Genomic DNA, 27,324 nt, shown 5'->3' on the forward strand with positions numbered 1-27,324 from the left:
ACTGTTCTTCTTTAGCAACTATTTCCCAATCTTCAGGCAGACAGGTTAAACATAATTCCTGTACCACTTGTGAGCCCTGGTAAATCTGCTTTCCTATAGCATGGCAAATTATTACCTCTTCTAAAATTGGGACACTGACTTAAAAACATACAAAGTGAAATGGCATGTGTAAATGAAAAAGCAGCTTTAAGGGGTAGCAGGTTACATTTTCTAGCAGGGTGATCCTTTGTGTACAGATAATGCATAAATACAAGCTGCACTTATAAATCTTCTCTATCTATATTTTTTCTAAGGTTAGATTTTACTAAGCATCTAATCTAGGCTATTTTGGACATTGATTTTTTGTGGCCACACTAAATCAGTCAATACAACTGTCTTTGCGTTTATTCCCTGCAGGTACATGGAGAAGCTTCCCAACACATATACGAGCCAATGAGCTTGTTTCCTTTTGGAATGCATGAAGGATACAAAAGTTTGTGCATCTTTTTATATGGTCCTCCATTTGAATGGTTACTGCTTATGTCAGTATATGTCACTAAGAAATAATTTCAGAAAGAGTTGTTCCTGTACTGTTTTCCATTACTAGAGACATGGATAGTTTTCTCACGACTTTATGTTTAACCTCCGTAATCACAACATATCCCTAATTATGTGACTTGCTTTTACCCATCTTGACCGGTAATATGACACACTGGAAAAAGACACACCTTACATTCCACGTCCATTGCATGGATATGGAGCAACTTTCATCAGCTTATATAACTAGACTAAAGTTCAAAGACCTGTAGCAAAACAGAAAACCATATAAAATATATTATACATGAAATCCAGCATAAACAAATAAACCTGCTCTTCCAAAAAGCATGTTTCCTGCATTGACATCTGGATATCGTACTCTGAAGATGACTTGTATTTGATCTTGCTGACCAACACTTGCTGTCTGAGACAGTTTTTCTTTTCTGGCCTGTTTATATAACACTGTTTGAGTGTTTTTTCAAAAGCTTTTAGTTGTATTCACTGCTGTTCCAGAAAACGATATATAGTATATTTTTTCTCATACCAATATATGCAGTTATAACAGGCAACATTTTTCAATCAGTGTTTGCACTAACTACTACAATCATTATGCTAACAAGTAGAAAAAACAAAGTCACAAAAATCTAATTTGGTTTGCAAGTGAATTTGTTTCTTTGCTATTTGTTAGAAATTATACTGAAAGACCACTGCATTTCTCTGCTTCTTATTTTGTGTTTCCAAACATAAAGTCACTTAGCCACTGAAATCTCAATCTGACATTCAGAAAATGTATTTCAATCATTAGTTGTTCCTACTGAAAGTGCTTTTTCATGTGAAACTGTAAGGAAAAAAGCCCTTTAAATTTAGCATTTTCTTTGCCTTAAAAAGTAGCATTGCCATATTCTTCTTCTTACTATGAAAACTTGACCACACTGCCCTCATTCCTTAGTGAGTTACCTACACTCTGCTTGTCCACTGCATTAGGGGACTCGTCTATTGCTTTGGGATTTAAATATAATGCCAGACATCACAGCATACCCATTCCAAACCAGCACCTAGGTAAAGGGAAGTAATGATACCAGGTCAGAAATGGTCTCGGGCTAACAAGGTCAGCTAATCTTGATGTTTTTTTACTTCTACAGGGACTTAGTGAAAAGGCAGATTTTGCAGGATATACAAAATGCATACATCCACAGTCTTCATTGACATAGCATCTGAGATGATATATTAAATTGGCAGCTCTTTCACTTTGACACTTAAATCTTTTGTCGTAAATGACACAAAACTAAGTAAAGCAATTTAACAAACTGATTTTGATTTTTACCAGTAATATGGTAAAACATTACTGGAAAAATAAATGCTTCACATGCCTCTGTCCCTTAAAAACAGCCCTAGCAGACAGTTCAGAGAATAATAATTGAGACACAAGGTATCATAAAAGTGGAAACTGATGGAGACAGTGGTTATGTTAAATTGTGGTTTGTAATAGCAGAGCATCAGACAAACAGATACATGGTACGTTTAAAGGCAGACTTACCATCAAGATTAGGAGGCAGGTGCCCATCTGAGTAACCTCCGTCCTTCATGTAAACTAACAACTCCTCGCCTGCTTCAATGTCTCTGATAACTTTATAATAGATCTGAAGAACATATAAAAAAATGTATTTGCATTTGCTCAAAAATGCCTTTCCTGGACATTTACTCATTTAATGACAAATATACATTTGAAATTAGTGCTGCCTGTAAGAGTAATACATGTGTACAAAACAAACACACACACACACACACACACACACACACACACACACACACACACACACACACACACACACACACACACACACACACACACACACACACACACATACACATGCACACACATGCACACAAACACCAAAAAAACTTACATTTCTATGCATGCAAACATGGAGCAGAGATACATTTTTAATTTCACCTGGTGAATGTATTTCAAGAACTAAGCTAAACATTTGATTGTAGCTTATAAGAGATATAAGTCATAAAGCTAAGAGTATTTTGTAAAACTATAAAGCTTTCTCATTGTCTAGCATCATCTCTTCAGATATTCTCTCTCTGCCTTTCCATTTCTTAGCACTTTATAATCTAGATATGACAAAATATATTACTATACTTTAGTAGAAGCTTTCAGTTTTTTGTACTCTCCAAATTATTATTTTTTATTTATGCTTCTGCAGTAAAATGTTTAGTTCCCAGACATGGGCAGTGTATTGTATTACATTATTAAAATACCAGATGCTGTAAAATTGAGGCAGCGACCAATGTAAGATGTGTGCAGCAGACTCTAATGAAAAATTGCCAGAATGTAATTAATTGAAAACACCACACAAGGAAATAGTGCAAATTAAATACACATATTTATATATTTTGTATAATTCTTATTTGTTTGTTATGTTTTTTAACATTTTGATCTATTTCTGGTAATTTTAAAACTCAACAGATTTGCCTGTGCATTTCAAGTTTTTTTTTTTAAATATAAATTGATTTACTCTTGCTTTGGTATTTAAACTGCCTTGTTTAGTTATATAGTCCTTCATATATTTATTTCACACTGAAGTGGCAAGTTAACATACATTTGTTTGTGCATATCCTTTTGAAGAGTTGTTATAAAATATTAATGATGAATCCAATTCTTTACTTACTGACTGTTACATCACATCTAAGATTAAGCAACGTTTCTTAGGAAAACACATAAATACTTTACATTTCTAAAGATATTGCTGTAAACCCTTTAGGTATCACTGTGTTATGATTCTCTGAAAACTATCTGACCCTATGTCTTTTCAAACTGCACATACCAGTAAACACGACAATCACATGAAATAACACACAAAAAGTGCTGATTATTTATAACATGAGAAAAGGACCCAATTACTGAAAACAATAAATACAAAAGTCCTAAATACCATTGCAAGAAATGTAGAGCAACTGTTTCCACAGAACAGGCATCATCTGTTGTTATTTTTTGTGCATATATGATTTTTTCTTTTTATATTTGCTTTCCTTGCTATGAACCATATAAGTTGCATTACTAGACACATACTTCCAGTTATTTTTCTATGACTTCAGTTAGTTATTCTGATTTCTGCTATTTTAATTAAACCGCAATATTTCTGTTTCAAAAATTTTCAGCTGTAAGTCTTCAATTTGATGTAAAAGTACACTTGGCATATGGCTTAACTGTTTGAACCAGCATCATATGATTCTTTTCAAATGACCCCTGAAATATTGGTTGCATAGCTGCTAACTTTTTTATGCTTATTAAATCCAACAAAGAGATAAAATGCATATTTTGGGATGGTATTTTATTTTAAAAGCACCTACCATTTTCCCTTCAGCACACAGCACAATTAAAATGTTGTTTGAATACTTAACAGCACAATTCAGAAGCACAAAATGTAGTTTATAGTATTATAATTTTAGTATTAGATACTGACTGTGCTAAAAGAAAAGAAATGAGAACTTAAATCTGATGAATTGTTTAGTGGGTGTGTTTGAGAAGATATCTCTACACCAATACATAAGTATTTGGATAAGAATGAACATATATACTTTCAGTCTTATTTTATTATACATGTTTCACAATGTAAAACATACAGGCAATTTAAAATGTACATTTGTATACTGGTATAATCAAACTCACACAACACAGTAAATTCCTCATTCTTCCACAAGAGGGTGATCTGTGTACACAGAAAATGAAGTGTGTGTAAGCAGGGCTTTCTGCTGCTTACCAACCCCCCAGTAGCTGCGAGCCTATTAGAAATAACTTTGTCTCAATGATACAATGCCCAGTATATTATACAGCTTGAAAAGTTAATCTAAAAACAGTTTTACAGTGATGCTGCAATTTCAACTGTCAGTTTACATTGTATATCAGAACACCTTTCTCAAAAAAAAAAAAAAAAAAAAAAAGTTTTGTTATGCAGCATATAACCTATAACTTTTATGAAGTACAACATACTTAAAGTAAATGCTTATAAGCAAAGCTTAGTGGGAAAGGTAAATTAAAAAAAAAAGTCTAACCTTTTCTGTACTGATCAGCTGCAGCAGTTCGGAGACGAAAGGTATTTGTATATTATCCCAATCTGGATTCCCAGCATCAATGCAGTTTATGAGTGAAACCATGCTACGGGTACAGGGTGCACTTTGTGTACAACAGGGGTGTGTTCTGTGTTGCAGGCCTGGCGACAGCTCACAAACTATCCTGGATACTGAATCCTCATTGTGAGTGTGTCTCTCCCTCCCTCGCTTTCTTTCTTTCTCCTTCTGTTGAGGAGGGGTGTTCATTAGTGATCACCCTGTTCTCTCAGTGGCCTGAAAGTCACTGACAAGACACTCCCCCAATCTCATCAGTGAGGACAGTGTTTGTCTCTCTCTCTCTCTCTCTCTCTGTTTGGAGACCCCTCCCCATTTTAATTCTTTACTGGACACTCATGCGGTATCACAGTGGGTGAAAGACAGAAAGAGAAGGGAATGACAAATTCCATAAGTAGCAGTAGTTTCATGAACTCATGAACTGACTCAAGTTTTTTTTAAGATCCAAGTTTAGAAAGTTTAAAATGTTGACATTCAAGAGCACATTGCTTGCACTTATTCTAACTGTTGTTTCCTCCACAGTTTACACATCTCAGCATTTCTGATAACCTCAAGTGGGACGTGTTAATCCTCTCATTGTAATGTGCTAAAAAGATGTCAGCTTCCACCTGTGAAAGCATGTTAATTTAACCACACACTGAATTTAGAACCAAGAAACACAGACCATTTCATGTACTATATGATAATTCCTAATAACCTGGATATGCAGCAATTGTTTGTTTTGAGAAATGCAGACCTTGGAGTCTCATGTCATTACTTATTCTGTGATCTTTTTTCCCACAGTTGTAAATATGATATTAAAAATATCAGGAACCCATAGGAATCTCTGATTAGCCCTTTCAGAAAAAAGACCATAAGTTGTTGACATTGTGGTATCCATGTTTATTTTCAGGAACAGAACCTTTGAGTATAGGAAACAAGAATAATCCGATTTATGGTACCCTTACACAAAACGTAAATACTTGTAAATTGCCTTGTAAGAACTGTACCATAGCATACACACACAGAGAAATACCATATTACAGAGGCATGTTTTCAAAGGCTTGTAATAGCAGTTTTTGCAATGTTTTATTAATTTACTGGTCTTCAACATGCAGCTCAAAAGTACATCAGTTGTTTTCAAAGTAGAAAGAAGGGAGGCTTAACATGTTAGCTCTTACCATTTTGACACCATAAATTGCACATTTTACGAACAGTCAACCATAAAGAGGTTACAGTTGATCAACATTTTTTTAACAATTAGAAACAAAATAAGAACTCTAGAAAGAAGCATGATTAGAGTACAACATGAATGTATTACTATAATGTAATTATTAATTTATGTAGAGCATCATCATTAAAAAATAAATACTCCGTTTGCAGTAGCTGTGCCATTTCAAATACTGAGCTTTATTTGAGAATGATGTCATAAACCATCATATAATTTTCTTCTGGTCAGTTTTAGAACAGATGTTTTGCTGCTTTGCTTTTCAGAACGTGTGTGATCTTTTTTCTATTTATGGAGAGATTCACTGCTGATTCTGAATGATTTGCCGAGGACGTTTACTGTTTTACATCCCATAAAACATGTGCTAACCAAATAAATATGCACTTTGGCATTCTATACATCTTCAAGCCTGTTTCACCTTGGGGCCAACAGTGAAACAATTCTACTTGCTGTTAGTGTACAGACTTTTCAACATTTAAATTAGTTTTGTATGCAGGACACTGCCTTATCAGTGGTCTTTGGACAGTGTATAAACACTCATTATAATAAAATGATATTATGGGTCAGACTTTGATCAAGACAGTAAACTGCCACAAGTGGTCCAAATGTCATCAGACAGGATAAAGCCACGTTGGTGGACTACTGTCTATGTGTGGAAAGCTATATTTAAAGGATGTTATTCTTGCAAAGGTACTTAATTATTTACAACTGCCTGTTTTTGAATATAAGTTAAAAGGCATGGACTGAAAAGATAAGAAAATGGTTCTACTGCCTGCCAAGCTTTACATTTTTATGCTTAGTATGAAACAAAAAAATAATGTCTTGCATATTGATGATAGAATCTAAGTGGAATTTGCTTTTATGGGTTGTTTTGGAGGTACTTCCACCCCCCCCCCCTGATTTGGAAGCATTGATGTTATGTCTGTAAAAGTATCTCAGAGATGAACCTTCTCTTCTTTTAGGTTAGCTACCCCTCTGTGTAAACCACTGGCACAATATCATTATAATACACTGAGTTCTGCAGTCTTCTTCCACGTTCAAAGTTGACAGTAAGAATCAGCAAGGATTTTTTTTTTAAGAAGTCATGTAGAGCTTTATACTGAAGACAGGCTTGTACGTTCTGATACATAACAATCAATTTGCAAATATCCTGATAGGTAAGTCTACTCACCAAGAAGTTCTCTTGTTCTGACTCTTTCTCTCTCTTTTTCATTTGCATTGTTTTTAATAAATATCTGTTTTATCATGTTATAATTTATATACTCTGGAAGCAGGTAACTACAGAACTAATCTCCTAGATATACAAGTGGTGCCTACCTGGTTAGTCATTTAAAGCTCTTACCAGTTTGGTAGAGAGGTAGGCAAATGGTGGAAATACTTTTCTTGTGGAGGGAGAATTATATGTGATGTTTGTGTTCAGTGTGTGTCACAGTGGAAAATAGTACTTAAGGCTGCAAAAATATATATATTGTATCAAATAATGTGCAGTTTGTTTTACCCCTTCTGAACTCATATTACATGAAACAGAATGCATAACATCCATTCCTGTAAAGCATTAATATTTAAAACGCTGAACTGTTTGCTTGCAGCGATGGTCATTTTTCATTACTGAGATAATGAATCAATTTCAGACTGAAACGTCAATCACATCAAAATGATGGAAGTAACATTTTGTGTTCTTTTAATAAATTATTTTAGTTAAAAAGTATTCCTCTCCAGAAGTGCTAATACATATGTTTCTTTTAAAGTATCTGCAAGAAACAATAATGAGGTGCTAGGAGGCCTTATCCTGATGCATGCCTGCTGATTGGCTGAAGCCTCTTGTGATTTATAATGTTCATTAGCAGGTGAATTCAGCCATGCTAAGGGGTCCAAGTGTCAGTTTATTAAATATTTAATTAAGCAAACAGACCTAGGACAAAAGCAAATTGTGATGGTGGGCACACCTCATTGTCTGTCACTCAGTCTGCTCCTTTTGCTATAAAGGTTATGGCACAAAAAGATATTCCTTTTGCTTCAGCTTTTGTTCTGAGCAAGCCTAAAGAAAACATACAAAAAAGTCTGATAGTCTTACATGCTACTATTTCAGAAATATAGTTTACTTTTTTGTCCTACATTCGAATTAACTTATGTAACATGAGATGTTATTTTTTTTCTTTAAGGTACGCTTGCTTGCACACACAGACATATACAAACACACACACACACACACACACACACACACACACACACACACACACACACACAGTGGATTTATTTATATTGCTGAGATGTCTGGATGCAGTGCAAATGAATGGTAATAACTATTTGTAAACAACAAACAATGCACTTTCAGATTCATGTAAATGGTTTATTTGACTTAATTACAGTATTCTGTAACTGGTATTATGAACATTTGATTTAACTCTGACTTTTGTAAAGGGAAATTATGTAATTATTGTAATATGCTCTGTGGTAAGGTACCTGTGTAGATAAATTGCTAATAGCCATCTTCCTTAACAAACAGTACATTTTCTGTTATCTATCAAAGTGTTCTGATCTTTATGTAGCCACCCCATGTTATGGAAATTAAATTGCCAAATGATGTGTAAAATGATAAACTGACTTTGCTTTAATACCACTGAACATTATGTATTACTTTGCAATGACAGCAAAAATGTATTAGTCTTTGCAAATAATATGAGAGAAGTTGCATTTGATTTTGTTAACTCTTGAATAGGCCTTCATTCAAAATTAAGACATTTTCCTAATTTTATTAATTCTGAAGTCTTATTTAGATAATTTTTTTTTTAATTTTTTTAAGATGTTTTCTCTTTGGTTTTACATTGCAGTCCAGCTAACATACATGAGTTTGGGCAAATTCCTCTTATAGCTGCTGTCTGTCTTACAAAAGGACCAATGGAGGGAAGGAGTGCAGTTTTAACTCTAGTCCATTATACCGCATTAAGTTTTATAACCATTTAGTCTATATATTATTACTTTAACAATTAAAATATCCAGACCTCTCTATGCATTATATCTGCAGCTCATTTAATACAATATTCTGTAGATGTTTTACTTTTTATTTAAACTATACTAAAACAAGGTAAAGGGTAGCTTTTATTTTTCTTTGAGTTCCTCAGAAATTTCAGTCATCATATTTCACTATTCCAATGTTTGACTGAAGTTGGAATTCTGCTGGTATCAAGGGTTCTGCAGTAAAGGACTGTCATCTAATCTGATGATTAGAAAGCTATATGTTAAAAGATAGCCCACATATTTGGATATCAGCAAAGACACTTGTTATACGTCACTCTTTCTGGACAAGGAATAGAGCTATGGATATAGTACATTACTAAAAACTGAATAACTCAAATTAGAAAAGGATATAGTACAGAACTACAAACAGAATTACTCAAATTAGAAAAAGAAAGTTATTCTTGGTGAATATATAAAATAACTAATATAAAATCTACAACTGGAAGACAGGAGTTTAAAACAGATATTGAAGTATAACCATTTCAGAATGCTGTGTATTTTCAATTCAGTCTTTTTTAAAAATGCACAGTTCATTGCCTCTCTCACTGCCAATTTTGTTCATTTTGCTTTAATGCTAGTGAATTCAATTTTTTATGTATGGCTAAATTTCATATATTTTAAAGGTATCATCAGACTCATCCAAGCAATTTTAAGTTAATATAAAAATGTATAGTTTTTAGGCTGCAAATTCACTGCTGAGTGACGTGGTTCTGTCATTGTGATTATCGTTACCAAATGTAATGTATACATCAGCTCAGTTAGATGAGAAATCTGTTGAAGAAAACAAGGACAATTGTATCTCTCTGGTTTCCACCTTATATCTCAGAGCGTCTTTTGGTGTTGTGATGTTTACAGAATAAACATGAAATTCTCAAGCAGACTATAGTTCTGGGATTCTGTATCCCCCATGCATGCTACATGGCTGTGCAAGGGTGGTACTGATCACTGTGCAGAAAACAAGGGGTCATTGAAAACCAGCTGGTGGTTAGACGTGAAAACTATACATTTAGTTATTAAACAAAACTAAAGCACTGTCTGTTTGAAAAGTGCTGCTTAGAAAAGAAATAAGCTTGAATGTTTAATAAAAGGTTGTGTGTGTGTGTGTGTGTGTGTGTGTGTGTGTGTGTGTGTGTGTGTGTGTGTGTGTGTGTGAGTGTCTTTGACAGTGTGTGTGAAATATCCCATTCTGAATCCTCTGATGGTACCTACTCATTGCTCTGAAAATGGAAGAAAATACAGCTTATTTCCACCTCATCGATAATTTAATGTTCCCTCCTTTTACTAACTACTATCTAAAAATCAGTGAAGGGATTAATTGAGTTCCTTTTGGAGCCTCGGAGCTGTAGAATTTTTTTTTTGTGTTGCTTCTAACTGCACATGAAATGTTTGATACATTATAGTCCTGATTTTAATTCTTATTTGTATTTTTCAGTTTAATTACAAAACATTCATTTTATAACATTTAAGAAAATTATGAAAGGTTTTGCAATGTTATGTATGAATCGTTTGGATTTTTGGAGTAGGTAACAAACCATATATTCGTTAATTTATTTTAAGCAAGCTGCTTAACCTTTTTCCAGCAAACTCTTGTAACCAAATAAATTAGTAAAAGTAAGATTTATTTGTTTATTTTTTTTTTTTACAATCCAACATTTCTGGTAAGTGAAGTACACTCCACTGTAAAATAATAGTAAAAATAACCTATCACGTTCTTTGCTGTCTCAGGCAGTAATTTTTATCACTGATAAGGCACCCCTACGAATGACATGACTTAGTTCACTGGAACAGTCCTGCATAAATAATTTAAATGCATAAATAAATAAATAAATAACCACAGTAGTGGTACTGCTGGTTTATTTGTTCTGCTTTAAACTTGAAGCTAGTTGTTTCCTAAGTGTTCAAGAGCAAATGTCCCTATTAGTAACACCATGAAAAACAGAAGAAAAATGTAAAACTGATTTACCAGTTTAAAGCAGAAAATCTGTTCTTCCTACAATTCCCTCCTTCACACACACACATGAACACACAAACACATATACTTGTGAACACAAACACAAAACATACACACACACACACACACACACACACACACACACACACACACACACACACACACACACACGTCACTTTGTGTAAAATACACAGTTGTCATGAATAAAATTAACTTCTGCTCAATATTTCCTTTATTAGTACATGTTTACTTTTAAACTGTATTTTCAAATGTTTATATATACACACTGCTGCCAAAAGTTGTGTTCTCAAATACACAAGGTGAAGCCCTTTGTGTTGAAATCGAATTATAATTGCTGGATATGCACCTCTGTGTTCTCACACAGCAGTGAACCCCTGACAGGAAATGGGCAGTTTTGCTCATCTGTATATTTACATGGAAGTTCTAGTCTGTCCTAGTGCAAAATTATGTGTATGCAGTTACAAGAATGGGAAAGAAGGCCAAGGCTGACAAAGCACACCTAAAATGGCCTCTTTAATAACTTTTTCATTTTATGGAATCTCACCTGACTCTTAAACAAGGAAGGAAAATAACATGTTATATGAGAGCACCTTCTTTGCCAGTGCATGTAATTAGAACGATTGCCTGGACTGTAGAATATATGATAGAAATTGTACCTTTTACTCACTCTAACACAGCAGACACAGTGTACAGAAATCTTAGAACATTTCTGTGTTGTAATATCTACTTAAAAAAGTGTAAGTTTTTCATTGTTAGCATCCATTAAAAAATCACACATATTCAAGGTAAAACATTTATTCTGCAAGAGTTTCTATCTTTTCCTAACCCAAATCAACATGATTTATCAAATATCCCCCTAGATGTGAAACAATCAGCAGTGATTTTTCATTACTACATCATAGTACCATACAATTGTAGTTGTTCAACTGCTGTGAAAAAATAACACTTACTGTTTTTGTTGATTACACAGGGTAAATTCCCGCAAAGGGATTTGCATGTATGATGCTTTGCTTTGTGGAGGGATGTGTAGTCCTTTCATCATAGCAGAAATCTAGTCTGACTCAGTTATGTTAGATTTGATCAAAATACCATCAGTTAATTTTCTATCTTGACAAAATTTTGCAATGGTTTATGCTAATAATACATTTGCTAAACTCTCCCATTCGAAACTATGAGTCATAGGTACAGGTCTTGGGGTAAAAAGTTGAGCCTTTGAGATTTTAATGACACTGAAGTGCATTAGACAAGGAAAGAAGATGTGCTAACTTCCATCTACTAGATTTGACGCAAACTGCGGTAATATTAAACAACAAAAGACGTTGTGAAGAAGTGTGTGTGGCAGTTTTACTTTTTTATTTCCTTTGGAGAGAGGGGCTTAGAACCAAACAGTGAAATGCAGCCTCTAGATAAATACTAATAAGGGACAGCTTCTTGGAAATTCTGTGTCTCCTGCTGCGTGAATCATGTTCTGCATTTCCTGGAAGGTAAAGAGAAAGAGACAGAACAAGAGAAGGAAACACAGAAAAAGTACAGTGTACCTAAATTTTTTTCAAAGTGATGTGCTGCAATAAATGACAAGCATTATACTGAAAATTGCATAGCACATGTAAAATAAAACAGCTTTTGAAATAAATAACTAACGCCTGTACTGTTACAAAAACTCCAACTCCACATTGCACCAATGTTTTACCTTGCACTAAGGGTAACCAACATAAGTAAAAAGTGAAATCATTTAAATAAGATGCTTATTTAGCAGGCTATATGCATAAAGGCTTCATAAATGCACCCAGGTTTAGTGATGCAGTGCAAAACAACAGGCAGGTGCAGATGCAGAGGTCCTTAGTCATTCTGCAAATTATTATATACGGCTATAAATACAGTTTCACTGCTTCACATCTTTTTCACTTGCATGTGTGGTTGGCACCTCAGTGCTTTGAGCATTAGAAATGAAATCTCTGTAGCAATACAAACCCCCTAAGTGTAAAGCTGGTGCTAGATAAACAGGAAAGGGGGGGTGAGGGATACATTTTGGGGCATATCATTGACTGTTTTCACTAAGAATGCAGTGTTTTGCCTGCTGACCTTGATGTTTATCTTGGAGCTTTTCTCCCAAGGCCTCCACTGAAAATGGGCTTCTACCCAGTAGGAATTTTTTTGGCAATCAAATGCCAATAAATAAATAAATAAATAAACATGGAACAAGCAAAAAAGTTATATAGCTAGATGACTTTTCCACAAGGATGCTACTACATTATACAGCAAGTCTGAACTGAGAAGAGCTGAAGGCAGTATAGAGGCTATTTTAGCCTTTTTCTGTCTGCTTGTTCTTCCTCTCTCATATGCTAAACTGTAGATATCAAGTTATTCTGCCCCAAACTCTCTTTCCCCTGCAACCTGACAAAGTGTTACAGAATAATTTGTTTATGAAGAGCAAATCTATAAGGACAGCATAGAAATAAATTATCTGAATTTATAGAAAACAACAATATTACTGGATACTGACAAAAAAACACACATAAACACTATGCAGTTTATAGGTGAATACTAGGCTAATGGCCCTGAAGGTCCATTTTAAGCCTAGTCAGTATCCTGAAGTCAGACTTAAACTCTATAGCGTGTGTCTAGGATATAATACCTTAACCATTAAGTCAAGCCCACCCTAGCTGCTGAGATATCCTGATGCTGATCTGTTCTCAAGTTGTCCGGGAATATGTGGTCAAAGTTAAAGGTCTAAGCCCAAAATAGTAATCTGCTGCACAGGTATGACTGAGGCCATGTAGAGATTTCTCCATGCCCAAACACAGCCATGGGCGGAGCACTGGTGCAGCAGTTTGCATTGTCACCTCACAGCAAGAGATTCTCCTGTTCTATTCTCAGCTGGGGTGCCCTCTGTGTGGAGTGTGCATGTTCTTCCTGTGTTTGTGTGGGTTTCCTCTGGGTGCTCCAGTTTTCTCCCATGTTACAAAGACATGCGTCTAGAATGTTTCTCCTGGGAGAAAGCTGAAAATTGGCTTGTTCCAAGTCGGACTTTCCCAGTAAGCAAATGTTAAATAAATAGAATAAATAAATAACATCCTAAACAGTTGGGAGAGGTAAGACTTCTAACCCCCAAGCCAGTTTTGAGGGCATGAGCTAGTGACTGAACAGGCAAAAATAGGAAGTAAGTCTATAATCACTCCTGAATTATTCATTAACCCAATTAATACCCAGATCTACATTTCTGCTTCATTATAGACAGCTCTGTGCTTACAATGTAGAAGCCATTTTGAAGGGGATTCATTCCATCTTTTTACTGTTTGGCTTTTTTATGCAGGTGCAGTCAGGTCAGAAAGCTCTGTGGTGACTTTAATAAATAGCAGTATTTTCAAACTATGGACCTAAATGATTTTTTTTTTGCCTGTAATAAGGCATATTAAAGTGGTACATTATTACGACTTAGGCTGTTTCTACTGTTGTATCTTATGTGCAGCACAGTTGTGTACCTTGTCATGTATATCAGACTACTGAGATGATAGTTAGATACAGTAATTAAACTTCATGCAGGAAGCATGGCAGAAAGATGGTGCAGAAAGTGACCAAAGGGGCCAAAGGTATTGATGAAAAGTAACTGATAACACAATATAAAAAGATATATTTAACGTAACAATCCATGGTGGCGTATGACTTACGGATGTGAATTACTCCTTATTGGTCAGGTTTAACACTGTTTCTAGGAGGAAGTAAATCACTACATAGTCCACAGTGCTGTGCCATGAAGTATTGCTATTAATTTGCGTTTTTAGCTGCTACTATTTCCATGTTTAGGAGACTATAAATGTTGTAATGTTATAAACATTCATGACTTGCTATAAGGAGCATTGACTTTTTTACAGAGGAGTTTTTTTTTTTAATTTAGATGCAATGTTGTCAGATTCATTGTATAACTACTGCTCTTCTGATGAGTTTGCTGACCTTTGATGTAGTAATGCTTTTTTTATTTTAATTTATTTATGCTGTTGTTGCATGCCATTTGATAACTGTATTTGAGATGAAAGGGCTCTGAATTTTCAATCTCAATCTTAAGCTTAATATATTCAAGATAGATTTAGGACTGCGACAACAGTGGATTTTGTCTCCTTTCTTGTTTGTGATTTTCACAGATGAAACATCAGGATATCACAATATAACCAAAGTCTGGAGAGTATCTTGGTTGGGGATGTAAGGGCTGAATCTTTATTATTAGCAGAGGATGTTGTTTTTTATCCTTCAGTGGCTGCGATCTCCAGCATTCCCCGGAATAATTTGCTGCTGAGTGTGAAGCAGATGGAATGAAGTTAAGTACCTACAAATCAGAAGTAATGGTTTTCTTCCAGAAAAGAATGAATTGCTGTCTCGAGAGGAGGGGTGAGAAGAAACAGCTACCTCAGGTGGAATATTCTAAGGGCCCAGTTCCAAAATAATTGCACTTGAGTAAAGCCACTCACACTGATAGCAGGTCGTCTGGCCTCTGGGGTAAGCCTGTTTATAGATAGGCACTGCAGTGAAGTAAGCACTTATACTGAGAGCAGGTCTTTTAGAATCAGGGCAGACTTACACAAGGGTAAGTCATATACACTGAGAACAACTCTTTTGGAATCTGGCCCATAGTATCCTGGCTGTTTTATTGTCTTTTTATTTTATTTACTTTACAGGGTAGTGCACTGATCTCCATGGACCTTTTTTCAGACTCAGCCTGGGGATGGTGTTAGGTTAAGTGACTTGCTCAGAGTCACACAATTAGGCAATGGAGGCTGGGGGAATCAAACCTTGCACCTTTGGACCACAGGAGACAGCTCATTAAGATCTCCTTAATCCTCTAAGCCAAATAGCAGACAGATGTTGTTCACAAATGAAGGTAATGGGGATCAGAGATTGAGCAGTGGACTGGTGCATCTACAGCAATATTGCAGGCATTATACAGATGTGTGGTGGAAAATTGAGAGTTAAGTCATAGAAAAAAAAAATCAGTTTATCAGGCAGCCTGAGCGTCCACCCTCACTTATAACCATGAGCTTTGGAATGAGATCACATATAAAGGCAACAGAAATAAGGTTCTTTTTCAATGGATAGCTGAGCTCACTGTCTATCTTATGGTGACATGCTTGGTTATCTGGAAAGACCATGGAGTATAGGGTTCTCCATGTTTTATCTCAGGTGTATGTAAAGGATCCCATGGCACCTATCAAAAAGAGTAAGGGATGCCCAATTCTCTGGCCAAATTTCCCCCTAATAGTATAAATACCACCTTGGGTTGCCCCTGAAAAGAGGTCACACACTTAGTGGGCCTAACCTGGTCAGCAAAGGATAAATAAATTAATTAAATTAAATTAAATAAAACATGAAATTAAAAAGTGGTGTACATACAATAAAGCAATAGAAGAGAAAACAAATCATACTAACAGTTCTTTTGTTAATTTCATGTAGTATACATTTTAACAATTTCCACTTCCTCCAGCATTACATAAATTGCTCAATTCCTGCCTTCCCTTAAATTTCACTCCCCCTGAACTCCATTCTGCATGTACTGATGTTCAATACATAGATCAGTGTTGCAGTACCCTAAACTATATGGTCTTACCCCCCCCCCCCGTGACCATCCAACTTCACAAACCATGTCCTCCAACTGTGAAGGGATGAAACAGAAATCCATGAAAAGACAGTTGGGGTGCAAAAAGCTTCGGTGTTTTTTTGCCACCAAATAGAATTCCTTTGGCAGGTCCTGAGAAGTTACTCAGATTTTCAACCTTCCTTTTTAAGAGCTATTAAACATTTCCTATCCTCATCATCTCCCCTTTTCAACAAGTCATTTTAGCAGGAAGGAAGAACAATGGGAAGGAAGTGATAATAGAAAGGTAAAGCCTCAAAAAGGCAAGGACAGTCTTTTCAGTCAGCATGACTATCTGCCTTTTCAGACTCTCACTCTCCCACACTGGCAACCTGTCCATCTGTCCGCGCATCTTATACCTTGTGTTACAGAGCCATGGTACTAATTGTAATCCAGCTGGAGTACAGCTGGTAGTGGGAATTTCTCCCTTCTTTCTTGGGGATTCCTTCTTCCCACTGAACCAAGTCTCTCTCTCTTTCCTTCCACTCTTCACCAGATGTTGGTACCAAGGGATGATAGAACCAGCGTCTCACTGCCACTTGGTCAAAGGTCTTTAATCAAGGTGTTTCTGCTACCAAAAAGGGAAAGATCTTGGAGTCTCATATTGGACCTTTCCTTTCTAATTCCTTTCAGTCCTTTATATCATTGCTCTTTCCTATAGGTTCATAGGTAGGTACTAGGCTATCAGCCCTAGGGCCCATACAAGCCTAGCCAAAAAATGTACCCTGGCTTTCGCCACCCAAGAAAATAATTTTCCTGTGCCCCTGTCGAGCAGAGCCACAGAAGTGATCCCCGGGGTGAATTTCCCATTTCCCATCCAATCATCAAGATTTTTCTTGAAGAGTGCTAATGAGGAGCTCTGTTTGACATAGATAGGTAGTTTGTTCCAGAGTATGGGAAGTCTCTAGGACAGGAATCTATCCCTCCAGCATGTTCTGTTTATTGTGGTGACAAGGTTTAGGTCCCTAGAGCGTGTAGCTCGTAGGGATTGGGATTTTTTTAAGTGGAGCATATCCAACAGCTCTGGGTTTGACATAGCTTTATATGTTAGGCAGAGATCGCCCCTGAGTAGGCGATATGCGATGGAGTAAAGCTGTAGTTTTTTGAGACGGTCTGCATAGGGCATCTGTTTGAGGCTGGTAATCCTCTTTGTGAGGTATTTCTGTGGTCTTTCCAGTTGTTGTAGATGTCTTGTGAGGTACATACCAAAAGGGGTGTTGTACCCTATAATGAGTCTAATGAGCGATGAGTAGAGGGGAACAATGACCTCTTTTTTTCTGGATTAGAATCCTTTTGTGATGAGATGAGCCACATAGAAGGATTTCCTGACCACTGTAGCGATGTGGTTATCAAAGGAGAGACTACTGTCCACCTGTGTCCCAAGGTCTCTTACCACATTTTTGGCATTAAGTAGACTACCAGCTATGTGGTAGTTCATGGGTACAGAGTTTTTACCAAAGGGGATGACAATACACTTTTTGGCATGGAACTTGAGGCCATGGCTTTGACACCAGGTATCTGTCTCAGTGAGGCCCTTTTGTAGTTTGTCCACATTGTTAGGAGTTTTGATTATGGCTCCTAGTTTGCAGTCATCTGCAAACTTTGTTAGCCAAAGATCTTCTGTGTTGGCCTGCACTTCAGAGAAGTAGATACCAAACAGGAGAGGACCCAGGACTGAACCCTGTGGTACTCCACTTGTCACTGGTCTGATGTCGGATTTGGAATCTGCTACTTTCACAGTGTGGGTTCTGTCCGTGAGCCAGCTGCCAACCCATCTTGTGACATAGGGACTTATACCTAGTTTAGTGAGCTTATCTATAATTCCAGAGTGGGGGATGGTGTCGAAAGCCTTGGCGAGATCTAGATAAGCTGTTGAACCATTTTACCCTCATCTATGGCTTTGGTGACTGTTTCAAAGAAGTCAATCAGGTTTAGGAGACATGATCTGCCTTTTACAAATCCAAACTGGGTAGGGTCCAGAGTTTGGAGATTACCAATGTCTTTGTTTATGAGTTCCACAATGATACGTTCCATGGCCTTGCAGACCAGGCTCATCAGGCTAATGGGTTGTAGTTCCCGGGGTCCATCGTGGCTCCCCCTTTGTGGAGTGGGATAACTGTTGCAGTGCGCCATTCAGTGGTTACAAAGCCTGAGGTGAGGTTATGACTGAACATGGTACTTAGGTAGGGTGCCAGTTCATTCTGTAGTTCATGTTGAATGCAGCCTGGGATATTGTCAGGTCCCATGGATGCTGTGTTCTTGGCTTTGGAGAGTGTGTTTTTTACCTGTGCAGCCGTGATTATAGGAAATTTGTATTCTTCTGGTATAGAGATGGGCCCTCTAGGGGGTGGGAGGGGGGGTAAAGTTAGCACTGAACCTATCTGCTAGGATGTTGGCAATATCAGTTGGTTCTGTATATTTAGTGCCATTGTGCTGTAACTCAGAGCAGATCTGAGTGTTCCCATTTAGATTCTTGACATAGCTATAGAATGCTTTGTGGTTGTCTTTAGAGTCAGTGGCAATTTTATTTTCATAACTAGCTTTGGAGGATGTTATGAGGGATCTCAGCTTCTTACTGAGGTTGACCAGGGAGTTCCTCCAGACATGGGATTTTACTCTTTTTTGCAACAGTTTCTTTCTTCTGTTGTAGAGTTTGTTTATGGCAGAGGACCACCAGATTGGCTTCCTTTTTTTGGAGGATAACATCTTGGTTCTATTAGGGATAGCATGATCCATGCACTCGTGTAAGTGCTTATAAAGTGCATTTGAGTAGGATTCGGCAGTCATGCCTCTACTGTCCGTCTGCATGGGTGTCATGAAGTTTGCCACTTCTGTCTTAAGAATTGGGGGTGGGATGTGGATGTCTAGGCTGATTAGCTTGTGGTTGGATCTGACCAATGAGGAATTGACCTCTGGTGTGGAACACCGGTTTCCCATGTTGGTAATGACCAGGTCTAGGATATTGCTGCCCCTGGTGAGGGTGTGAATAAGTTGATCCAAGGTGTTGGAATTTATGAATTCTAGAAAACGTTGAGCAAAAGAGTTGGTACATGAGTAGTTTTCCCAGTTAATGGTGGGGTAGTTGAAATCGCCCATTATTAGGGTGTTGGGTTGTACCCTAATACTTTCCAGTGGATCAAGAAATGAGGAGTGTGAATCCTGGGGCATGGTGGGGGGGGGGGGGCTGTAGCAAGCTACAATTTGGAATGCGGTCTTGCCCAGAGTTAGTTGCACTTGGATAATCTCGGATGCATTATGCTGTGTAACTAGCCTGGAGGTGTGGATATCCTTAATGAATATGGACACGCCTCCGCCTTTAGTGCTTCGTTCTGGGTTAGGTGGCCGAAAGGTGTGGTATGACTTGTAGCCTGGTAATGCAGGGGTGCTCTCTGGAGCTTTGAACCAGGTCTCTGTCACTGCACAGATGTCAATGTTCTCCATTTTAAGGAGTGCCTCGAGTGAGTGCATTTTGAGGTTTAGACTTCTAGCATTGAGTAGCATTACCCTTAGATTTTGCTTACTTGTACCTGTTATGGTGGTGAATTTGTCATTTGAACCTTGCCTAAAAAAGGCACTATAGGGGTGGTAAGAGCCTTAGCCAGTATCCAGAATCCTAAGGGAGACAGGTGCAGGCCATCTCTGGCAAAGCATCGTGGTCTGTCGATCATGTCGTCCCAGGCAGACAGATACTGGATCTCCTTAGAATGACACCAGAAGATTAGCCAGTTGCTGAAGTCAATCATTTTGTCCTTGTACTGTGGTATCATTCTGGGTGATGGCAGGATGCTACTCAGGGTTAGGGCCATACCTGCCTGGGAGACAAGATCGGAGAGCTCCTCCATGTCTCTTTTCATGTAGTCCAGGGAGGTACGTCTCAGGTCATTCACACCAACATGGACAATGACAGTGTCATATTTGTACTTATTGTGGAGTGACCTGAGTGACCTATAGCTTTTATGGTAAGACTAGATTTAACTCATTTAAATGCCATACCTGTAGCAGTCTACACACACTCTTACATTCCAAAGCATTTTCTGGGAAATCACCTTAAAAGGCATAATACAAAGAAATGTAAATATTTTATAGGTTCATAGGTAGGTACTAGGCTATCTGCCCGAGGGCATTTATAAGCTTAGCCAGAGTGTGTCGGCTTTCACCACCCCATTGAGTAATTAACTGATCCTCTGTCAAGCAGAGCCAATTAAGTGATCCCAGGGGTGTATTTTCTGTTACCCATCCACTCATCAAGGTTTCTCTTGAAGAGTGTTAGTGAGAGGCTCTGCCTGATGTAATTTGGAATTTTGTTCCAAAGCATGGGGAGTCTCTGTGACAGGAATCTATTCCTCCAGCATGTTCTATTTATTGTTGTGGCGAGATTTAGCTCACTGGAGCATGTGGCTCGCAGTAACTTGGATTTCTTTAGGTGGAGCATGTCCATCAATTCTGAGTTGGACATGGCTTGTAAGTCAGGCAGAGATCACCCCTGAGTAAGTAATATGCTACTGAGTACAGCCGGAGTTTTTTCAGTCGGACTGCATAGGACATATGTTTGAGGCCAGTAATCCTCTTGGTGAGGTACTTTTGTGGTCTTTCCAGCTGTTGGAAGTGTCTTGTGAGGTACATCCCAAATGGGGCATTGTACTCTATGATGGGTCTAATGAGTAGAGGGGCACTATAACCTTTTTACTTCTAGATGCGAACCCTTTAGTAATTAGACGGGCCAAATATCAGGATTTCGTAACTACTTTGGCAATATGATTGTCAAAGGAGAGATTACTATCTACCTGGGTCCCCAGATCTCTTATTACCTCTTCTGTATTAAGGGGGCTGCCACCTATGTGGTAATTCGTAGCTGTTTTGTTTTTCCCAGCTGGGATGACTATGCATGTTTTGGCATGTAGCTTGAGGCCATGACTTTGACACCAGGTGTCAGTCTCAGTAAGGCCCTTTTGGAGGATGTCTGTGTCAGCCAGAGTGTCAATTATGGCTCCCAGTTTGCAGTCATTGGCAAACTTGATTAGCCATAGTCCTCCTGTGTTAGCCTGTACTTCTGAGAAGTATATTTCAAACAGTAGGGGTCCCAGCACCGAGCCTTGTGGGACACCACTTGTGACTGGTTTAGAGTCGGACCTGGAGCCTGCTATTCTTACCATGTGAGTTTTGTCTATAAGCCAGTTGGCAACCCATCTCGTGATGTAGGGGTTTATGTTCAGGCTGGTGAGTTTTTCTGTAATACCTGAGTGGGGAATGGTGTCGAATGCTTTGGTGAGGTCAAGGTAGGCTGTGTGAACCACCTTTCCCTCATCTATGGCCTTGGTAACTGTCTCATAAAAGTCAACCAGGTTTAGTAGGCATGATCTGCCCTTAACAAAGCTTAAATGGGTCGGGTCAAGTGTTTGGAGGTTCCCAATGTCTTTGTTAATGAGTTCCATGATGATGCGCTCCATAGCCTTGCAGACCAGGCTAGTCAGGCTTATGGGGCGATAGTTACCAGGGTCAGTTGTGGCCCCTCCTTTGTGGAGAGGAATAACCATTGCTGTGCGCCATTCTATGGGCATGTAGCCTGTGGAGAGGCTGAGGTTGAACAGCGTGTTTAGGTGGGTGGTTAGTTCGTTCTGTAGTTCGTGCAAGACGCAGCCTGGGACACCATCTGGTCCCATTGATGCTGTGTTTTTGGCTTTTGAAAGGGCTGTTTTCACCTGTGCATCTGTGATTTTTGGGACACTACACTTTTCCAGTATTGTTGTGGGCCCTTTTGGAGGTGAGAGGGGGGTGAAGTTTGCACTGAATCTATCTGCCAGGATGTTGGCAATATCAGTTGGTTCAGTATATTTTATGCTATTTTACACTAGTTCAGTGCATATCTGCTAGTTGCCACTTAGATTCTTAACATAGCTAAAGAAGGTTTTGTGGTTATCCTTTGAATTCTTGGCTATTTTTCTTTCGAAGTTAGCCTTGGATGATTTCATGAGAGACATTAGTTTCTTACTGATACTGATCAGGGATGTCTTTCCTTCTTGGGATTTGCTTTTTTTCTGAACTAGTTTCCTCCTTCTATTGTATAGCCTGTTTATTGCAGGGGTCCACCAAACTGGTTTCCTTCTCTTAGAGGAGTGAGTCTTGGTTTTGCTAGGGATGGCACGATCCATGCATCCTTGTAGGTGCGCATAGAGTGCATTTGTAAAGGTTTCTGCATCTTGGGCAGCGTTATCCTTTAGCGTGGGGGCTGTGAAACTTACCACCTCTCTCTTAAGTAAGGTGAAGTTTGCTTTAGAAAAGTTTTTTACTGTGGTTTTCTTAGTTGGGGGTGGTGATGGGGTGAGGGCATCCAGAGTGATTAGTTTATGGTCTGATCTAACCAGTGACGGGTTGACTTCCAGTGTGGAACACCTGTCACCCATGTTGGTGATGACCAGGTCCAATATGTTTTCACCTCTGAGTGGGGAGTTTACCAGCTGATCCAGGGCATATGAGTTGATGAATTCCAGGAAGCGCTGGGCCTGGGAATTTGTACTCGAGTAGTTTTCTAAGTGAATGGCAGGGTAATTGAAATTGCCTAATATCAGGGTGTTAGGTAAGACCTTCATGTTTTCCAGTGTCTCCAGAAAGGTGAAGTGGTGGTCCTGGGTCATGGAGGCTGATCTGTATTAGGCCACAATTTGCATTGCAGATTTGCCCGATGTTAGTTGCACATAGATGATCTCAGAGGCATCATGCTGCACCACTAACCTGGAGGTGTAGGTATCCTTGATGAATATGGATACACCCCCTCCTTTTGTGTTTCGGTCCATGTTCTGTGGCCGAAACATGTGGTATGAGTTGTAGCCCAGTAGTGCTGGGGTGCTCTCTGGAGCCTTGAACAAGGTTTCAGTTACTGCACAGATGTCAACATTCTCCATACTGAAGAGTGCTTCGAGCACATGCATTTTGAGATTTAAACTCCTGGCGTTGAGTAGCATAACCCTCAGTTTTTTGTTAATTGTGCTGTTTACGGAGGTTGGTTTGACTTTTGAGCCTTGCCTTAAAAAGGCACTATGGGGGCAGCAAGAGCCTTGGCCAGTATTCAAAAGCCTAGGGGTGACAGGTGCAAGCCGTCTCTTGCGAAGCAATGCGGCTTGTCGAGCATGCCGTCCCTGTCTGACAGACACTGGATCCCCTTTGAATGACACCAGAAGCTTAGCCAATTGCTGAAATTGATGATTTTTTTTTTTATACTGAGGTATAATTCTTGGTGAGTGCAGGATGATACTCAGGGTCAGGGTCATACCAGCCTGGGCTGCATGATCAGAGAGCTCTTCCATGTCTCTTTTCATGTAGTCCAATGAGGTACGTCTCAGGTCATTCACAACAACATGAACAATGAGAGAGTCATATTTGTACTTGTTCTGGAGTGACCTGAGTGCTTGTGTTATGTGGCAGATTATGGCTCCCGACAGGCAGCTAACAGTAACCTTCTGCTTGTCCAGCCTAGTGAGTGGGACGTCAATGTGCCTGACTATAGAGTCACCTATTACTAGTGTGTTAGGTATGTCATTTCGCCTTAAGGGCTGTGATTGTGTGGCACACTGAGTTTGTGTTTGATGTGTTGTCTGGTTTGTGACGGGAAGTGCAGGTTGTTTGGGTGTCTACTTTTGAAGGTCTCTGATGCTTTTGCAGGTTTTTATTTAGAGCCTCCGAGTATGATTTTGTATATTTATGTGTATTTTTTGCCAGTGCTGTTTTAGTAGGTCTGTGTGCGGCTGGAGGTGTGGTGCAAGTATTAACCTTCTCCTCTTGACTGTCTGTTCCACTCTTGGGTGGAGATAGCTTAGCTTCCAGTTTGGCTGTATAATTGCATCTCTTGCATATATTAGTGTTTTGTGGTAGGAGGAGAGGGTTGTCTGTGTACATGAGGCAGTTGTAACATTGCCCCAGGATACCCAGATTCACCAGCTGGACTGGAGAGTGCACCCGAAGTTGCCCTTTGGTCATGCCTGAATAGTAGGGTGAGCTGCTTAGTCGCTTGGTTGGTGAGGGGTGAATAAAGAGCCTTGCTCTGCTGGGCAATCAGTGTCAGGGTATATTAGTGCTTGCTATTAGGTCTGAGCAAGTGCTGGGCTGTAAGATGCTTTTTGAGTGCTTAGGTTTTGAGTTAGACTAGTTTCAAGGGAAAAACTGAAGAGGAGACTTAGTGGAGCCGGGAATAATTTAACCATAGCTAACCAGCACTGCCCGGTGCGCAAAACTGTGCAAATGTGGTTTTTATAGTAGGGAAATGAAAGAGATAGAAATTAGCCCAAAATAGCCAATAAACTACTAACTTCTGGGCTGGAACCACTCCTCCAGGTACAGATAGGTTACTCAAAGCTCCCCTCTCTCACAGCTGAACAGAGAAACTTCCTTCTATCCAAGTAAGGTATGGGCAACTCAGAAACTAGTATCACAGCCCTGAATTCAGCACTAGCCTGAAAAATGGACTATACTAGCTTAGAAAGGTGGGAAACAAGGAATTTTTTTTTTTTTTTTTTTTTTTGAAAAGATAAGGCAAAAACAGTAAAAAATGCACTTAAAACAGCTTTAAACGATTACAAACGATCAGAAACGGCTATCGCACTTTAGTGTGGAGCCCACAACAGTTAAACAAATTATTTAAACAGAAAACTTTTTAAAAGTGCAGGCACTCAAATAAGTACAATATGTGAAAAAAAACAAGCTTTTAAATCACAATAAATGCTGGAAAATCTGCATTTAGGCGGAAAACAGTTAAGTACAGCAAGAAAGTACAGAAAACTGATACTTAATCACTCCAAAGTCTCTCTTCTAAGCTAGAAGGCTTGCATCAGTTTAAGGCTTTCTAGTGCTACCTAGTAGATTAGTTACAGGAAAGATGGGAAACAAGTGCAGATGTGGTCTTTTAAACCAGAAAGCTGAAAGAGGCGGACAAACTGTTCAAATGGTCAATAAACTACAATTTCTGGGCCAAGAACCTCTCCTCTCATGGTAGACAGGCTACCTAGTGCTTACCACTCCCACTGATAAGCTAGAAGGCTTCCCTCCAACACAGAAAGGCTTGGGGGCTCAGAATCTTACCAACAGTCCTGGATACAGCAACTCTGTATCTGGACTAGGCTAGTTACAGGAAAGGTGGGAAACAAGTGCAAGTGCGGCTTTTAAACAGAACGTTGAAAGAGATGGAAAAAAACCTGCCCAAACGGCCAATAGCTACAATTTCTGGGCCAGGAACCACTCCTCTTGTGGTAGATAGGCTACCTAGTGCATACCACTCCCACTGATAAGCTAGAAGGCTTCCCTCCAACACAGAAAGGCTTGAGGGGCTCAGAGGCTTACCAACAGTCCTGGATACAGCAACTCTGTAATAGGACTAGGCTAGTTATAGGAAAGGTGGGAAACAGGCACAAGTGCGGCTTTCAGTTCAGAAAGTTGAAAGAGATGGAAAAAACTGCTCAATCAGCCAATAGCTACAATTTCTGGGCCAGGGACCACTCCTCTTGTGGTAGATAGGCTACCTGATGCTTACCACTCCCACTGATAAGCTAGAAGGCTTCCCTCCAACATGGAAAGGCTTGGGGCAGCTCAGAAGCTTACAGAGACCTGGATACAGCAAATCTGTACCTGGACTAGACTAGTAACAGGAAAGGCAGGAAACAAGCGCAAACACAGACTTTTAAATCAGAAGGTTGAAAGAGATGGAAAAGCTTCCCAAACGGCCAATAAACTATAATTTCTGGGCCAGAAACCACTCCTCCTGTGGTAGATAGGTTACCTAGTGCTTACCACTCCCACTGATAAGCTAGAAGGCTTCTCTCCAACACAGAAGGGCTTGGGGGGGCTCTGAAGCTTATCAACAGTACTGAATACAGCAAATCTGTACCTGGACTACACTAATTATAGGAAAGGCAGGGACCAAACGCAAAACGGGCTTTTAACCAGAAAGTAGAAAGAGATGGAAAAACAGCCCAAAAGGCCAATGAACTACAATTTCAGGGCCAAAACCCACTCTTCCTATGGTAGATAGGCTACCTAGTGCTTACCACTCCCACTAATAAGCTAGAAGGCTTCCCTCCAACACAGAAAGGCTTGGGGGGGGGATCAGAAGCTTACCAACAGTCCTGGATACAGCAAGTCTGTATCTGGACTTGACTAGTTAAAGGAAAGGCAGGAAACAAGCTTAGAATTTTTTTTTTTGTTACAGAAAAGCAGCTAAAACAGCAGTAAATACAATTCAAATTGTAGTGCAGGCCAGCACACCCGAGTGTGTAGCAACACTATGGCAAATACAGTTCAAATAAATGCAATTAAATTAACAAATGACTAAAAAAACAAGTGCAGAAGGCAGTAAATTAGAATGCTACTAACAAGTAGTAATAAGTGCAGAGTAAGAGCGACTGAACAGATAACAGCATGCAGAAGAGCAACTAAGGCAGTTACACTAAGAGCAGCTGAATAATAAAAAAAAGAAATATATATATATATATATATATATATATATATATATATATATATTTTTTTTTTTTTTTTTTTTGAGGGAGGGAACAGAGCAGGATTAAGAGGCTACAGGGGTTGTCCTTCCTAAGTGCTCTCTTTGTACACAGAATACCTCTCAACCTCTGTGAGTAAGAAATCTGGACAAAGCCGTGAATAAAAGTGGGACAAAGGCCCAAAGGTAGGGACAATTTTTAAAGATTGGTCTTTGAAACTTAGAAAGTTGATAGAATAACAGGTTTTGCAATAGCATGAATTTTCTGAAGTGTATGAAGTCTGAAACTCAAATGTCTGTCGTTATTTTCCAACTTCAGTCTTTAATAATTTGCTACTAATTTACCAGAAAACCACAGTTTTATGAAAAATGGACCA

The 27,324-nt window shown here is 38.7% G+C and overlaps 1 protein-coding gene across 6 annotated transcripts in view; it reads right to left on the reverse strand.

Annotated features, from left to right (window-relative positions):
• Nucleotides 1-27,324, reverse strand: part of PRDM16 (PR/SET domain 16) — a 2,576,872-nt gene that overhangs the window by 349,180 nt on the left and 2,200,368 nt on the right. For 5 of the 6 annotated variants that reach the window (XM_044062971.1, XM_044062974.1, XM_044062970.1 and 2 more), the window contains exon 5: nucleotides 2,054-2,156. In XM_044062971.1, the coding sequence (XP_043918906.1) occupies nucleotides 2,054-2,156 (103 nt within the window). Of the gene's footprint in view, nucleotides 1-2,053; nucleotides 2,157-4,578; nucleotides 4,849-27,324 lie in introns of those variants that run through there. The other variant, XM_044062976.1, reaches the window with a different exon arrangement.

Source organism: Protopterus annectens, chromosome 2.part1 (assembly GCF_019279795.1).
Source record: "Protopterus annectens isolate FY-2018-M chromosome 2.part1, PAN1.0, whole genome shotgun sequence".
In the NCBI taxonomy this organism is placed as follows: Eukaryota; Metazoa; Chordata; order Ceratodontiformes; family Protopteridae; genus Protopterus; species Protopterus annectens.